The 17393-nt window shown below is 38.0% G+C and overlaps 1 protein-coding gene across 1 annotated transcript; it reads right to left on the reverse strand.

The window, feature by feature from the left end:
- Window positions 1-11565: 11565 nt before the first annotated feature.
- LOC145575475 (uncharacterized) lies at window positions 11566-12185 on the reverse strand. Its single transcript, XM_081633343.1, has 2 exons — window positions 12072-12185; window positions 11566-11790 (listed from the first exon to the last, which is right to left on the reverse strand). The coding sequence occupies exons 1-2, from the start codon at window positions 12183-12185 to the stop codon at window positions 11566-11568; spliced, it is 339 nt and encodes a 112-aa protein (XP_081489469.1).
- Between the last annotated feature and the right edge of the window lie 5208 nt (window positions 12186-17393).

A 17393-nucleotide genomic window follows, 5' to 3' on the forward strand; every position in this document is an offset into this window, starting at 1 on the left:
CAAAATCAAACCTTTAAAACATGATTAATAATTTAATTAATCAAGACATGATATAAAATCAACCTTTAATTTATTTATTAAAAACAATCCTTTAATCATACTTTTTATTTCATAAACCCTAATTCAATAAAATCATAATATTAAGATCAATTTATTAAAACACACATTAAAATCATGCTTTATTTCATAAATCATAATTCAAGTCAATTTAATTCAATCACCAATAAAATCATAAAACATGCTATTCAAACCAATCACTTTTGAAGGTATTTAGCCACCTAAACGTACCTCGATCCTTGCTTAGCAAATCACACAAAGGAACTCAAGAACCTTGCTTGAACACACCCTACATTTAAATATAACCTTAATTAATATAATGTTAACAAATAATCACAATAATTAAATTAAAAACCCCCATCTAATATGTACATGAACCTTTTAAATTATTTTCTCATAAACATCATTAAAAATCTTATTTTATTTAATTAAAACTAGTTATAATAATTTTTATAAATCCCCATAATAATTATTAATTAAATAAGAAAAGAGAAGAAGAAAAGATAGAAAACCAAGGAGAAAGGGGAAGAGAGTGGCGGCAAGGGGCGGCTGACAAGGGAATAAACGCGTCGTCAATTGTCTATCCCTAGATCAAATACAATTTATACAACCTAAACAAACCTAATACGAGTATAAGGCAAGCATAAGGGTCGAACCACAGAGAACGGATAAACACCACCAAATGTTATCGACAATTAAGCTAGTCCAGAATAGGAGATAAATAAACTAAAGTCTAAATATGCTAAAACAAGAAATAAAACATTAAGGGAAATGGTTTAGGTATAGCATTCACTTGAACATAAACAAAGGCATAGAAATTGAATTAATTATGAACTAAACATGCTCAAATATCGAAATAAAGGGTCCAATCTAGCCGCCTTCCGGGGTCAATTGGCTTCTCCTAACATAGCCTCTATGTTTCCACATTAGAACCATATACTAGGAGGTACTATTAAATAACAATCGATAATAATGAACCTTAACTAAGTCAACTTCCGTTCCTTGTTACCAAAGATTCACCTTTAATCAACCAACAATGTGCACTTGCAAGAAGATTAAAGAATATCAAGCATATAAAGACTTTAATCACAAATAAATCAACTCTAAACTTAGAACATGCTCAAGATCCAACTACACCACAACCATCCCCTCAATGGGGAAATTACTCACTAATCATGATAATAACAAGATTAATCAACAAATAATCAAGAACCAACATGATCAACAAGCAATACCAACAACAAAAATAATAATCAAAATAAAGCAATAAAAATAGAGGAGAGAGAGTTAGAGATTCTCATTGATTGAAGATGTAAATCTATAGAAAAGATGATCAATTTCTTCTTCAAAATCCAAGTTCAACAATGGTGAAACCCTCACTTTCTCTCTCTAAACTACCCTAATCCTAAGCTAAACCTAGAGAGAGAAGCTCTCCTAAAACTAATTAGAGAGTAGAATGATAGCTCAAAAAATGTTCTCCCTTTTAATTACCCCAAAAATGGGTATTTATACTCACTTAATAAAACTAGGAAAAATAGAAAAATAAAAGAAGAAAATAAATAAAGAAAGAAAAGGAAATAAAAAGAAAATAAAAGAGAAAAGAAATAAAAGAGAAAAGAAAATAAGAAAAGGAAAAGGAAAAGAAATAAAAATAAAAGAAAAAGAAAAATAAACCCACAAATTCCCCCAAAAACCATCAGACCCCGATTCCCCTTCTCTTCTTCCTTCCATTTACTGCTCTGATTTCATCATTAACATCACCACCATTCAACCGCCATTCACCATCATCAATCATCACCGTCGATCAGCTTCAATCAATCAAGGCCGTTAAATTTTCATTAAAACTCGCGTGAGAAGCTCGTGATTGACCCATAATTGCGCGCCCACACAGACATCGCACAGAGGTCGCGCGATAGCTTCTGCCTCGACTCTGATTTTGGACTCAATTTGTGCGCCTTCTGACAGAGTTGCGCGGCCGCGAAGGTCTGGGTAGCTTGGGGAATGCAATTGTTGCGGATTCGGGTTTGATTGATGCGCTGATTGTTGTTGGTGTGATTGGAGATGCGAATTGGTGGTGGTTGCGAGGTTGCGCGAGGTGGATGAAGGTTGTTGTTGTTGGTGGTGTTTGTTGTGGTTGCGCAGTTTTGCGTGGCTGGTGAGAGTGGTTGATGTTGATGTTGTAGGTGGTGTTGCGGGGTGTTGCTGGTGATTTGTGAGTGGAAAGCAGGGAGCAGGGAGTAGGGCAGTGTGGTGGAGCTGTTGGTGTTGCGTGGTGTTGTTGGGATTGGTGGTGGCTGGTTGAAACAGGGGAGTTGCGCGTGAAGGTTAGGCTGTTGTTGTGGTGGAGGTTAAGAAAGAGGTGGGGTGATGGTTAAGAGTGGCAACAGGGGTTAGCCTGGAGCAGCAGCTTGCTTAGTTCATTTTTGTGCCTCGGACCTTGAACTCGAACCTCCGACCTCCGAGCACGATCCTACACAACCAAATAAACATAAGGGAGAATCGGGACAAAGAATAAAATAAATAAAATAGAAATAAAAATAGAAAACAAGGGACATAAAACTAAACTAAAACAAAAATAATAAAAACTATGCAAGCAACTAAAGTAAAATAAAATACGAAAATAGACTAAAACTAATAAAATAAAGAAAATAATCTAAAACACACCAAAATTACCAAAATAAACTAGAGACTTTATTAAAGAGAAAACAAGAGAATAAAAGGTAAAATAAGGGAAAATAAACACGAAAATAACCTAAACACTACCCCTACGAGTGACATAAATATCACTTATCAAATTCCCCCAAGCTAAACCTTTGCTCGTCCTCGAGCAAAGCTAAGGCAAAAGAGAACAAGATGGAATTATTGAAAGCAAAAGAAAAAAAATAGAAACAAGGAGAAAGAATGTACACTAACTCACTGTCGTAGGAATCACGGTTGTTTTTAGCTACAACAAGCCCTTAAAACCCCAAAGTCACCTATGAGGACGAGTTAGGTCTCGTGAGGGTTTCCTAAGAGCTTACCCTAAAACTCTCGACAAAATCCAAGGCAAGGCAACAAAAGGAAAGGGAAAAGAAACACGAAGAGAAAAAGCAAATACAAGCTCATATATGGACAAGAGATAGGGACAAGTACTAATTTAGCAAACCTTTCTAAATGGACAAATGTATGCACGTTCCAAGATGTCAATGGTTGATTGAAACATAACACATGCTAAGCATAGAGAACTACTTAGGACCCAATCCACCCTAGCCCCAACCAATCGGGCCACGTTCTCTCCACTAGCTTCAAATCAACCCTTTTGCTAGCTTCTCAAGATTCCACGAAGGAATCGGAAAAAGAAAAAGAAATGAAAAACTTTGAGAAGGTAATCTCGACGTCTCAACTATGCATACTCTTTCCATAGGTTTGAAGTCTATCTCCCTCCACCGTTCTTTTGACCTAACCCACTAGAGTCTAAGGGTCTATTTATTGGTTATAACGTAAGGCTAAGGGTTAAGGCGGGGTAAAAATTTGAAATTTGGTGAAATTTCCTAAGTGAAGCAAAAAGTGCGGCCGACACTAAAAAAATAACTCAAGAATTCACTAAATATCAAGCAAAAATACCATTAATGCCATTCCCCAAAGCTTATTCAAAACAAACACACAATATTCCCCCAAGCTTGAACAAAGCATTGTCCTCAATGCTTAAACTAAGGAAGAAAATGAAACCATCTAGAATATTTTTGTTGTTTTGCTTTTTTTTTTTTTCAATTTTTTTTCTTTTTTTTTTTTTTTTTTTAACTTTATTCATTGTCCTTGCCTTTTTTTAATTTTGGACGGCTTTTCCTTGAAACTTCACTTGATTTTCATAAATTTGCATATTTCTTTACAAGCTCAACTCTAACCAAATCTCAAAATGCATCTTGTTTATGATTAACAACTCAAAACTCAAACCTCACATGCCAATGCTTCACTAACTAAAAGGTTGGTAAACATAGGTATTAGGTTTGTAATGTGGTTTAAACAAGAGCAGGAAACATAAGGCTCAAATTGGTTAGCAAGTAGGTTTATGCAAAATAGAAAATCAAATTTGTAACAAAACAAAAAGAAGATAAAGAAAAAAAAAATGAGAAAGAAGTGCCCTTTTCCTCCCCTAGAGTGCTTCGGTCACGATCTTGGGAGCTATAAGTCAAAACAAGGATCAAGACATGCATAGCTAAGGATCCAAATGTGCCACACAACAAAGTGATGAAGGCTAGAACAATGTTACCTCACACGGGATTATAACTAAGCAAATACCAACCAAGGGTGCCAAATCCACTATAGAGAGCAACACCATCTTACCACATACCCGTGAACTAGGGCTTCATGGCGCCCTAAAAGTTCTTAACCCGGCTACCTTAGCATGTAATATCCTAGAGTCAACCAATGACACTCTCAAACCGTGCACACATTAACCACTTAGGAAGAAAGGCATTCAAGAGTAAACAAATCCAAAAGATATAATGTCCAATTAAGAACAAACAAAACACGATTGCTAAACTTGTCTTGAAGTAAACAAAAATCTTTTTGGATTTTCCAAAAGCATGAAAAACATGGAAATGCATATACTCAATGCATGACATATATGAATCAACATCCCACCAAACATGATAGAATACCCTCCCCCAAGCTTGAATGAGGCAACATACTCAAACATAGACCAAATAATCCATGGGAGGGGAAAAGGAAGAGATAAAACCACAAACCGACACATGTCCAACAAGGCATCAACCATTAGAGAAAGAGCAAGGAAAGATGTTACCGGATATTAGGTGGGTGTAAATTCCCGCAAATGACCCAAATAAACCTTTCAAGACTAAATTCCTCTAGTATCGAATCTCGCCCTCCATGTGCTAGCAATTGCGGTGCCAATCTTCTTTGATTCTTGATCCAAATCAATGCACCAAAGTATACCAAGTCATGTACCTAGAAAAAGGCACACAAACATTTCCATGAGAGAAAATCTATTCTAAAAAGAAAAGAAAATGAAAGCAATAAAACACGGGTTACTTCCCGAGAAAGGCTTGCTTAACGTCCAAGCACGACCAACTAGTAAATAACCCGACAAAGAACGCAAAAGCTTGTCATATGCACCGGCAAACATATCAAGAAATAGAGCATACGCGATGCTCATATGACAAGAAAACATAAAGTACAAGGAGACTTTATGTTTGAGAGAAGGGGGAAAAGAAAAAGTAAAAGAATCAAAAGAAAAATCAATAAAATAAGAAGAAAAACAAAGATAGGGAGGCAAACTATCCTCACAAAAATCTTTTTGGTTGGAATTATAACTCTTTTCCTCATCAACAATAAAAGAGTTGGGGGCTTCGGAAGCACGGATAGGAAGAGGATTCCTAAGCGGTTCTTTGAGAAAAGAAGGGAGGAACATAGGATAGTAGGGGATATGGTTAAACCTTTGGGAGAAAGGTGTATGAGAAAGGGGAAAAGGGGTAGCTATTCCCTCACCACAAGGTCTCACATCACTAATGAGGGCATGGAAATCAATCATGGAATCCTCAAATGAAGAACCCTCACGATCTACATCTCCCTCAAGCCCAAAAACTCCAAATGATTCAACCTCAACCTCCTCTTCATCATCTTGGACAACATCTCCCATACATATCTCAAGGCCTACCATCTCAAATCCAAGAGTGAATGGGGGAAAATTCCTCTCAAACTCATCTCTTTCTAATGAAGCATTATCAACGAACTCACTCAAAAGGTTATGGGCTTTTGTTTGAAATGCAAGAAATATTTGGGCCATAATCTCAAATGAGTCCAAATCATCATGGATAGACGAGTCAAAAGCATGCTCATTGGAATCATCTAGGGAACTATGGGACACACCTTTAGAATTCATGCAAAAATCGGATGCAATATGAGAAAGAACATGCACTTCATCATCATTAGAATGTACCTCATTACATTGAGCTATAGAGGGAGGGGAGTTGAAATCATGCATTACATGGTCATTATGGGGAGCATCAAGCACATCATGGGAATTCATATTAGACAAATCATGACAATTAGCATCAACATTAAAAGCATGAGAATCCCGAACATAAGTCTCATGATTGGCCCTCTCCCAATCATAATTATCCCTAGCTAACCATGAATAGAAATCCCAAGCTTCATCCGAAGACATAGTTTCAAGATCACCATTTAACATATTATCAACCACTCCTCTAAAATGCTCATTTAATCCCAAATTAATGATTTCACAATAATCACCCTTGGTAAAACCCTCAACACCATCCAAGAAATCCTCAAGTCTATTAAAATACACCTAAAACGGTTCATTATCAAATTGAGGAATAGAAATACAAGCCATTTTTTTCAAATAAAGCAACACAAATAAAAACCAACAAATAGAAAGATAAATATACACAATGGACTAGTCTCAATAAGATAACACAATGGTAATGGAAGCCGTTCCCCGGCAACGGCGCCAATTTGACAAGGGAATAAACGCGTCGTCAATTGTCTATCCCTAGATCAAATACAATTTATACAACCTAAACAAACCTAATACGAGTACAAGGCAAGCATATGGGTCGAACCACAGAGAACGGATAAACACCACCAAATGTTATCGACAATTAAGCTAGTCGGGAATAGGAGATAAATAAACTAAAGTCTAAATATGCTAAAACAAGAAATAAAACATTAAGGGAAATGGTTTAGGTATAGCATTCACTTGAACATAAACAAAGGCATAGAAATTGAATTAATTATGAACTAAACATGCTCAAATATCGAAATAAAGGGTCCAATCTAGCCGCCTTCCGGGGTCAATTGGCTTCTCCTAACATAGCCTCTATGTTTCCACATTAGAACCATATACTAGGAGGTACTATTAAATAACAATCGATAATAATGAACCTTAACTAAGTCAAATTCCGTTCCTTGTTACCAAAGATTCACCTTTAATCAACCAACAATGTGCACTTGCAAGAAGATTAAAGAATATCAAGCATATAAAGACTTTAATCACAAATAAATCAACTCTAAACTTAGAACATGCTCAAGATCCAACTACACCACAACCATCCCCTTAATGGGGAAATTACTCACTAATCATGATAACAACAAGATTAATCAACAAATAATCAAGAATCAACATGATTAACAAGCAATACCAACAACAAAAACAATAGTCAAAAGAAAGCAAATAAAATAGAGGAGAGAGAGTTAGAGATTCTCATTGATTGAAGATGAAAGTCTACAAACAAGATGATCACTCTTCTTCTTCAAAATCCAAGCTCAACAATGGTGAAACCCTCACTTTCTCTCTCTAAACTACTCTAATCCTAAGCTAAACCTAGAGAGAGAAGCTCTCCTAAAACTAATTAGAGAGTAGAATGATAGCTCAAAAAATGTTCTCCCTTTTAATTACCCCAAAAATGGGTATTTATACACACTTAATAAAACTAGGAAAAATAGAAAAATAAAAGAAGAAAATAAATAAAGAAAGAAAAGGAAATAAAAAGAAAATAAAAGAGAAAAGAAATAAAAGAGAAAAAAAAATAAGAAAAGGAAAAGGAAAAGAAATAAAAATAAAAGAAAAAGAAAAATAAACCCACAAATTCCCCCAAAAACCATCAGACCCCGATTCCCCTTCTCTTCTTCCTTCCATTCACTGCTCTGATTTCATCATTAACATCACCACCATTCAACCGCCATTCACCATCATCAATCATCACCGTCGATCAGCTTCAATCAATCAAGGCCGTTAAATTTTCATTAAAACTCGCGTGAGAAGCTCGTGATTGACCCATAATTGCGCGCCCACACAGACATCGCACAGAGGTCGCGCGATAGCTTCTGCCTTGAATCTGATTTTGGACTCAATTTGTGCGCCTTCTGACAGAGTTGCGCGGCCGCGAAGGTCTGGGTAGCTTGGGGAATGCAATTGTTGCGGATTCGGGTTTGATTGATGCGCTGATTGTTGTTGGTGTGATTGGAGATGCGAATTGGTGGTGGTTGCGAGGTTGCGCGAGGTGGATGAAGGTTGTTGTTGTTGGTGGTGTTTGTTGTGGTTGCGCAGTTTTGCGTGGCTGGTGAGTGTGGTTGATGTTGATGTTGTAGGTGGTGTTGCGGGGTGTTGCTGGTGATTTGTGAGTGGAAAGCAGGGAGCAGGGAGTAGGGCAGTGTGGTGGAGCTGGTGGTGTTGCGTGGTGTTGTTGGGATTGGTGGTGGCTGGTTGAAACAGGGGAGTTGCGCGTGAAGGCTGCGATGCGTGTGGAGCAGGGGAGTTAGGCTGTTGTTGTGGTGGAGGTTAAGAAAGAGGTGGGGTGATGGTTAAGAGTGGCAACAGGGGTTGGCCTGGAGCAGCAGCTTGCTTAGTTCATTTTTGTGCCTCGGACCTTGAACTCGAACCTCCGACCTCCGAGCACGATCCTACACAACCAAATAAACATAAGGGAGAATCGGGACAAAGAATAAAATAAATAAAATAGAAATAAAAATAGAAAACAAGGGACATAAAACTAAACTAAAACAAAAATAATTAAAACTATGCAAGCAACTAAAGTAAAATAAAATACGACAAATAGACTAAAACTAATAAAATAAAGAAAATAATCTAAAACACACCAAAATTACCAAAATAAACTAGAGACTTTATTAAAGAGAAAACAAGAGAATAAAAGGTAAAATAAGGGAAAATAAACACGAAAATAACCTAAACAATACCCCTACGAGTGACATAAATATCACTTATCAGCGGCTTCCGGCGGCAGCAGGGTGGCGGCATGGGTACCAGAGGTGGCTAGCGGCGGCAGGGGGTGCCGGAGTGGTGGTGGTGTGACAAGGGAATAAACGCGTCGTCAATTGTCTATCCCTAGATCAAATACAATTTATACAACCTAAACAAACCTAATACGAGTATAAGGCAAGCATAGGGGTCGAACCACAGAGAACGGATAAACACCACCAAATGTTATCGACAATTAAGCTAGTCCGGAATAGGAGATAAATAAACTAAAGTCTAAATATGCTAAAACAAGAAATAAAACATTAAGGGAAATGGTTTAGGAATAGCATTCACTTGAACATAAACAAAGGCATAGAAATTGAATTAATTATGAACTAAACATTCTCAAATATCGAAATAAAGGATCCAATCTAGCCGCCTTCCGGGGTCAATTGGCTTCTCCTAACATAGCCTCTATGCTTCCACATTAGAACCATATACTAGGAGGTACTATTAAATAACAATCGATAATAATGAACCTTAGCTAAGTCAACTTCCGTTCCTTGTTAGCAAAGATTCACCTTTAATCAACCAACAATGTGCACTTGCAAGAAGATTGAAGAATATCAAGCATATAAAGACTTTAATCACAAATAAATCAATTCTAACCTAGAACATGCTCAAGATCCAACTACACCACAACCATCCCCTTAATGGGGAAATTACTCACTAATCATGATAACAACAAGATTAATCAACAAATAATCAAGAATCAACATGATTAACAAGCAATACCAACAACAAAAACAATAGTCAAAAGAAAGCAAATAAAATAGAGGAGAGAGAGTTAGAGATTCTCATTGATTGAAGATGAAAGTCTACAAACAAGATGATCACTCTTCTTCTTCAAAATCCAAGCTCAACAATGGTGAAACCCTCACTTTCTCTCTCTAAACTACTCTAATCCTAAGCTAAACCTAGAGAGAGAATCTCTCCTAAAACAAGGGAAAAAAATCTAAAAGAATGAAGTTCTCCCGTACAAAACAAGCCCCGCAATATATAAAGAATCGCGCAAAAACGCTGAACAGGACCCGTTGTGCGCCCGCGCAAGGATCTGTGCGCCCGCGCAATGTAGCTGCGCGCTCGCGCATTTTTGGGTTGCGCGACTTGTGCTTGGGTGTGTGCGCCCGCGCTGCTGGATGCGCGCCCGCGCATTTGTGGGTGTGCGCCCGAGCACAGGCCGCGCAAAACTTTCTGCCTCGATTCTGCAATTTCGCCAATTTTGCGCGGGTTCTCACAGGGCTGCGCGCCCGCACATTATTCGCGCCCTTGCACCTTGCTTTCTTCGATTCTTCTCTCATGCTTCCTTGGCTTTTTCTTTGCAATCCAAGACTTCAAATACCTAAGCACAAACACCAAGGGAAGCAATAAGGTATAGGGAACGGTGCAAACGCAATGAAGGCAAGCATTCAACAATATACGCGATTTCATTAAAAATACATCGAGACATGTATGCACGCATTATTTGAACAAAACAACTACAGAACACCCTAAGACAAGATAAAACAAGGCATAAACACTATCCTAGGAGTGACATAAAATGTCACTCATCATGGTGGCGTACAGTGGAGGTGGTGGTGCGCAAGGAGGAGAAGAAAAAAGAGAGAAATAAGAGTAGAGAATAAGAGAGAATTGGTGTAAGTGTTTGGTCATGAAATGAAGGGGTATTTATAGGTTAGTATGGTCATGAATTATGGTAGGAAAATGTAGGAAGAATTATGGCAAGAAGAGTTATGGAAATACTTGGAGAAGTGAACAAGTAATTATGGAAAGTTTTGATATTAAGGTGATTGTGCATAATAAAAATATGGAAGGTATGTTGTCATGAAAAATAATATGGCAAGGAAGATTACTTGGGGAATAATCAAGAGAAATAAAAGGTAGGAAAATATGATGATCAAATATTGAGAAGATGGAAAAATGGAATTAAGGAAAATAAAAGATTTTTGGGAGATAATTAAAAATATAATTTACCAAAATAATTTCCCCTAAAATCACACAAGAAGGGCGAAAATCTTGAGCTTCCCATAGCTCAGATTTTCGGATCTCCCTAGTAATATTTAGGAATATTTTTTCTCGGTTTTAAGGGATAAAAATAATTGTGTAAATAATATAGAATAATTAAATAAATAATTAATTAATTAACTACCAATTATTCACCATTAAATAACTAAGAAAAATCAGATTTTCTATACATAGAAAATCCAAAATTCTTAGCTAAATAAATGGATATTTCGGACTTCTTAATTAATTAATAAAATATAATTTTGCTTTAATTAAAATATCCAAAATATATAAATAATCTAGTTTTTAAAATAAAATAAATGGATAATAAATCTTATCCAAAATCTAAAAATAATAATTAATTTTTTAAATTATTTTTGGCGCCAAAATTCAAATATCATTTTGGCTCCAAAATTCAAATCGTAAGTTAATTTACTAAAATACCCTTTTTATGAAATAATAATTAATTAGGAAAATACGTATGAAAATACGGGGGAATTACAGTCTACCCCCCTTAAAAGAAGTTTCGACTCGAAACTTAGCCAAAAAGAAACAAAAATCTTTTTAAGGTTTTGGTTCATGCACATCCTAACTTGACTCAAGACTCCAAACAAACTCAAGAAAGACTCGAAATCACTCAAAAATGACTCGAAAAGCAAACGCGCGAAACTTCATCGCCCTCTACCCCCCTTAAAAGGAGTTATGCCCCCGTAACTCGACCACTAACCTTAGGCAAAGAGCTCTGGGTAACGTTTCCTCATATCAGCCTCAGCTTCCCATGTAGCCTCCTCATTTTTCTGATTCGACCACAACACTTTCACAATACTCACATCCGTATTCCTTGTGCTCCTTACTTTAGAATCCAGAATCTTTACTGGTCTTTTCTCATAAGTCACATTCTTATCCATCTCAATTATTTGTGGTTGCAACACATATGTCACATCAGGAATATACTTTTGAATTTGGCTCACATGGAACACATTGTGAACCCTTTCTAGCTCATTTGGCAAATCCAACTTATATGCCACTTTTCCCACTTTTTGGATAATCTCATAAGGCCCTATGTACTTTAGGCTCAACTTTCCTTCTTTTCAAACCTCATCACACCCTTCATGGGTGAAATCTTCAACAAAACCTTCTCTCCAACTTCATATTCTTCCTCCCTCCTTTTCAAATCAGCATAGCTTTTTTGTCGATCTTGGGCTGCTTTAATCTTTTCTTGGATCAACTTGACCTGCTTCACCATATCCTCAATCATCTTTGGCCCAAGTACCATAGTCTCACTTATATCACTCCAATAAACTGGGCTTCTACACTTCCGACCATACAACGCTTCGAACGGTGCCATTCTAATGCTTGCATGGTAACTGTTGCTGTAAGAGAACTCTATCAAATCCAAGTGGTCTTCCCAAGACCCTTGGTACTCCATCACACAAGCTCTCAACATATCCTCCAATGTCTGGATCGTTCTTTCCGTCTAACCATCTGTCTCAAGATGAAATGCCGTGCTCATTAACAACTTTGTTCCCATCGCCTTTTGTAAACTCTTCCAAAAGTTAGACAAAAATCTCAAATCTCTATCCGAAATGATGTCCGAGGGTACCCTATGGTACTTCACAACAAACTTCACATAAGCTCTCCCCAACTGATCCATAGTCCAAGTACTTTTCATGGGTATGAACGCTGCTGACTTTGTCAACCTGCCACTATTACCCAATTAATGTCATTCCCTGCCTTGGTCTTTGGTAAGGCTCCCACAAAATCCATAGAAATTGAATCCTACTTCCATTTGGGCACCTCCAAGGATTGGACCTTTCCTTGAGGCTTGTGATGCTCAATCTTCACTTTCTAACATGTCAAACACTTAGCCACAAATTCAGCCACTTCTCTCTTCATATCGGGCCACCAAAAAGTCTTCTTCATGTCCTCATACAACTTATCCCCTCTAGGTTGCATTGAGTAAGGAGAGTTATGGGCCTCTTCCATCAATCTCTGCTTCAGATCTCCACGACTTTGCGGTACACACCATCTTCCCTTAAAACAAATACTCCCCTCATCACCAATAGTGAAATCCATCACTTGCCCTTCATCAATCTTCTTTTTGATTGCCTTTAACTTCTCGTCCTCCAATTGACTTTCCCTTATCTCATTATAAATGGATGGTTGAATCGCTAAGGCATTAAACATCGTATTCACTTCACCATGCTCCATCACTTCTAGGTTCAACTTCTGAAATTCAACACACGATTGATCTGGTACTACCATCACATTCATCGAATGTTCTGACTTCCTGCTCAAAGCATCTGCCACCACATTAGCCTTTCCTTCATGATACTGAATATCCAATGTATAGTCACTCATATACTCCAACCATCTTCTCTGCCTCTAATTCAAATGCATTTAGGTGAAAATGTACTTTAAACTCTTATGATCTGTGAAAATCCTACAAGTCACCCCATACAAGTAATACCTCCAAATCTTCAAGGCAAACACTATTGCAGCTAACTCCAAATCATGGATTGGATAATTCCCTTCATGGGCGTTCAATTGCCTTGAAGCATACGCAATCACTATTCGACTTTGCATCAAAACACATCCCAGTGCAAACCTCGATGCATCACTGTACACCTCATACAAGTCACTTCCATCCGGCAAAGCTAGTATAGGTGTTGTGGTTAACCTTTCTTTCAAAATCTTTAACGCTTCCTCACACTCTGGAGTCCATAAGAACTTATGCTCCTTTTTCATTAAACTTATCATGGGCTTCGCGATCCTTGAAAAATCTTTCATGAACCTTCTGTAATAGTCTGCCAAACCCAAGAAACTCCTCACATCCGACACATTCTTTAGGGTTGGCCAATCACTCAAAGCTCGAATCTTACTTGGGTCCACTGCAACTCCGTCCTTGGAAATCACATGGCCCAAAAATGCTACCTTTTCTAACCAAAATTCACACTTTGACAGCTTGACATACAACTGGTGTTCCCTTAAACTAGATAATACTTGCCTCAAATGCTCCTTATGTTCCTCTTTATTCTTCGAATACACCAAGATATCATCGATAAACAGCACCATAAACTTGTCCAAGTATGGCCTGAAAATCCTATGCATCAAATCCATGAACACTGCTGGTGCATTGGTCAAACCAAATGGCATGAATGTAAACTCATAATGACCATAACGAGTCCTGAAAGCACTCTTTGAAATATCTTGCTCCGCAATTCTCAACTGGTGATACCCTGATCTCAAATATATCTTTGAAAATACTCCTGCTCCTTTCAGCTGATCAAACAAATCATCGATCCTCGACAATGGATACTTTTTCTTTACTGTCACCTTATTCAATTCTCGATAATCGATATACAACCTCATACTTCCATCCTTTTTCTTTACAAATAACACTGGAGCTCCCCAAGGCGAGGAACTAGGTTGAATGTAACCCTTTTCCAACAAGTCATCCAACTAAGTCTTCAACTCCCTCATCTCAGCTGGAGTCATCCTATATGGAGCCTTAGAAATAGGTCTAGTATCAGGCACTAGGTCGATAGTGAACTCAACATTCCTTACTGGTGGCATACTAGGAATCTCACCTGAATATACGTCTGGAAACTCTTCCACAACAGGAATATTCTCATCACCTTTCTCTTCCTCACTTTCAATCTTTTAAACACTACACAAAAACAACGGACAACCCTTCTTAACCAACTTCTGTAGTTGCATTGCAGAGACAATTCTCAACCCTAAACTTTTCCCTTCCCTTTTATACACCACTCTAGCCTTACTTAGGCTAGTCAAGGTAACCTTTTTGGCCGCACAATCGATCTTTGCTTCATACTTCCCCAACCAATCCATACCCAGAATTACATCGAAATCCTTTAAATTGAACTCAATCAAATCTGACAGAAACTTTTCCCTAGAAATGGAAATAGGCACACTCAAAAACAACTTGGAACAACTCCTCACTTCCCCAGACGGAAGAGACACATCTAGAGAAACCGACTCGGGACTTTCTAACCCGAGACTTCCAACTACTCTCTTAGAAACAAAAGAATAGGATGCCCCTGAATCAAACAAGACTTTCACAGGCAAAGAACTTATAAAGAAAACACCAATTACCACATCATTAGCAGACTCAGCCTCACGGCTATTCATCACGAACACACGACCCTGTGGGGCACTTCCCGCATTGCCACTAGTTCCAACCTTGGGTGTAGGTCCACTAGACTAGGGTGGTTTATTGGAAGCACTCGACTCCTTCACTTTCCCTGACTTAACGTCAGCCTCCTTCTTGAAACACTTATACTCACGGTGTCCTAACTCTAACAATAATGATAGGTTACTGGGTTCCCCTCACAGTCCTTCCCTGGGTGGTCTTTCTCACACCTTTTACAAATGTACTTCCTCTTGGGTCTTTCACCCCTTTGGTTTCCATTACCCTTAGAATTGAACGACTGTCTTTCATTCCCCTTCCCAAAGGTTCCCTTGTTGTCTCTCCTGTCAGAATTCCTTTGTTAGTTACCATTAGGCTTATGCCTCTTTCCACCCTTGTGAAAAGAGTCCGGGTTCTTCCTTTTCTCTCCATGCTCCATTTCCCTCCCCTTGATTCCGTACAGATGGGCTGCACGGCCATACACTTTGTCCAAGGTCTCAAAGGTCACTACCCCTAGCTTCCCTTGAAGGGTTAAGGTTAAGCCTTGCTCAAATCTCTGAGCTTTGATGGTTTCAGTAGGGACTACTTCCGGGGCAAACCTCATTAACTCAATGAACTTGTTGTAGTATTCACTGATTGACATGTTCCCCATCCTTAGGTTAGTGAACTTCATGCACTTCTACTTTCTCAGGGAGGAAGGGTAAAACTTCTCTCAGGGCTTCCTTGATTTCATCCCACCCAAAGTTTGGTTTCTTTAACTGCTCATCCTTTCTTTGGGCCCACCATAAGTCACCTTCCTCCCTCAGATAATAAACCCCATTGTTCACCCTCAGCTCACTTGGGCAATTGATTGCATCAAACAACTTATCAAACTCCCTAATCCAGTTTTCAAGACTGGTAGGGTCCTACTTTCCCAAGTAAACAGGTGGTTTGGCTGCAGCAACTCTCTTGAAAACCTCACAGTAAGAGTCAAGGTCAAAGCTTCGGTTTCCTTTGTTCACCACTTTTGTGATGTTCTCAGTAATATGGGTTAGCTTTCTAAGGACCTTCCTTACTTTGGAACCAGTGCGCTTACTTCTCATTTGGACTCTTATTCTTGCAGACATACTTCCTGGGTATAATTATCATACTTTGAAAATTAAAACAATTTCTATCATATAAGCATTTAATTCACTTAATAACATAGAGAAATTTCAAATAAATTATTTTATTTCATTAATAATTAATGAAAATACAACTTTGTCATTTAGGACAATTATTGAAACATTAAACAAAATCATAGTTCAATCATTCAATCAAGTAACACTACCAGCATAACCATCTTCAATAGGATCATAGTCAGGATCATCTTGCTTATCACTTGGTTCAGCCATGAGAGTTGGGTTATAGCCACTATATCTTGGAATATGGTCTGAAGAGCTTGACCCAGAATCACTTAGATTTCTGTCCGGGCTAGGAGTTTAATTTGGGCTCTTTCTTTGGCTGTTTGGGCACGAGTTCTGGGCCTTTTTTCAACATGGAAATGGACTTTTGGGCTAGGACGTTTTGGAGGTTCATGGCTTGGAGTGTGGCTAGGAGAACGGTAATTCTTACTCCTACCAAGAGGTGGTATGGACTCATCACTGGATTCCACAAATTCATGACGCTCCCTTCGATAAGAAAATGGTAATTGGGCATTTAGGTAGTACATTTGGTCTTCTTCTCCAAAGGTGCAATTCTTTGAAGGCTTGGGAATGTTCACAACTTTTCTCTTGGGTTCATACTTGCTAACCACATAGTGTAAGTCCCTCTTATGGTTAGACATGCTTGTTAACCACTTCCCTTCATGATGATGCTTTTCATTCCACATCCCATTTTTCTTGATCACATCCCCATATTTGTCAAAGAGATGTTGATATTTTGCAACCCTAGTTAAATGAGCCAACGCCAAAAGGATCATCCAAGGTGGTTGGGGTCAAGACTTCCAAGTCATACTTCTCATAAAGGGTAAAGGACAAGGTAACAATTCTAGTTATGAACTCACTAACTATGACTCCATTATCTTTCAAGTAGTACAAGTTAAGTAATTCTTTCTCATATCATCAATATTCTCCATCTGTTTCACAAACACATGCAAAACAATAAATTCAATGCTAAATCACATAAACAATTCGATTCAAAATCCATTTGCAATAAGCAATTCATAACTCAACCAATCCAAGTATAAATCAAGATCACCTAACCATGGGCAATAATCCAAGAATTTCGGACCCCCATACACACTTTAAGGAGTTTTAACACCAACTTTAATGCACACATAATCACATACTCAAGTTTCAAATAATTTCAATTCTTTTTATTTTCGAAAAATAATAATAATGTACTTGAGTCGTGATTATAGGACGGTCGAGTCCGTGTCTCCCAGGA

Source organism: Chenopodium album, chromosome 13 (genome assembly GCF_948465745.1).
Source record: "Chenopodium album chromosome 13, dcCheAlbu1.1, whole genome shotgun sequence".
NCBI lineage: Eukaryota > Viridiplantae > Streptophyta > Magnoliopsida > Caryophyllales > Amaranthaceae > Chenopodium > Chenopodium album.

Coding starts and splice junctions, on each gene's coding strand:
- LOC145575475 (XM_081633343.1), bottom strand. CDS start 12,185: ATGGCACCGTTCGAAGCGTTGTATGGTCGGAAGTGTAGAAGCCCAGTT. Junction 11,791..12,071: donor TTGAGGATATGGTGAAGCAG/GTCAAGTTGATC, acceptor CAAATTCAAAAG/TATATTCCTGATGTGACATA.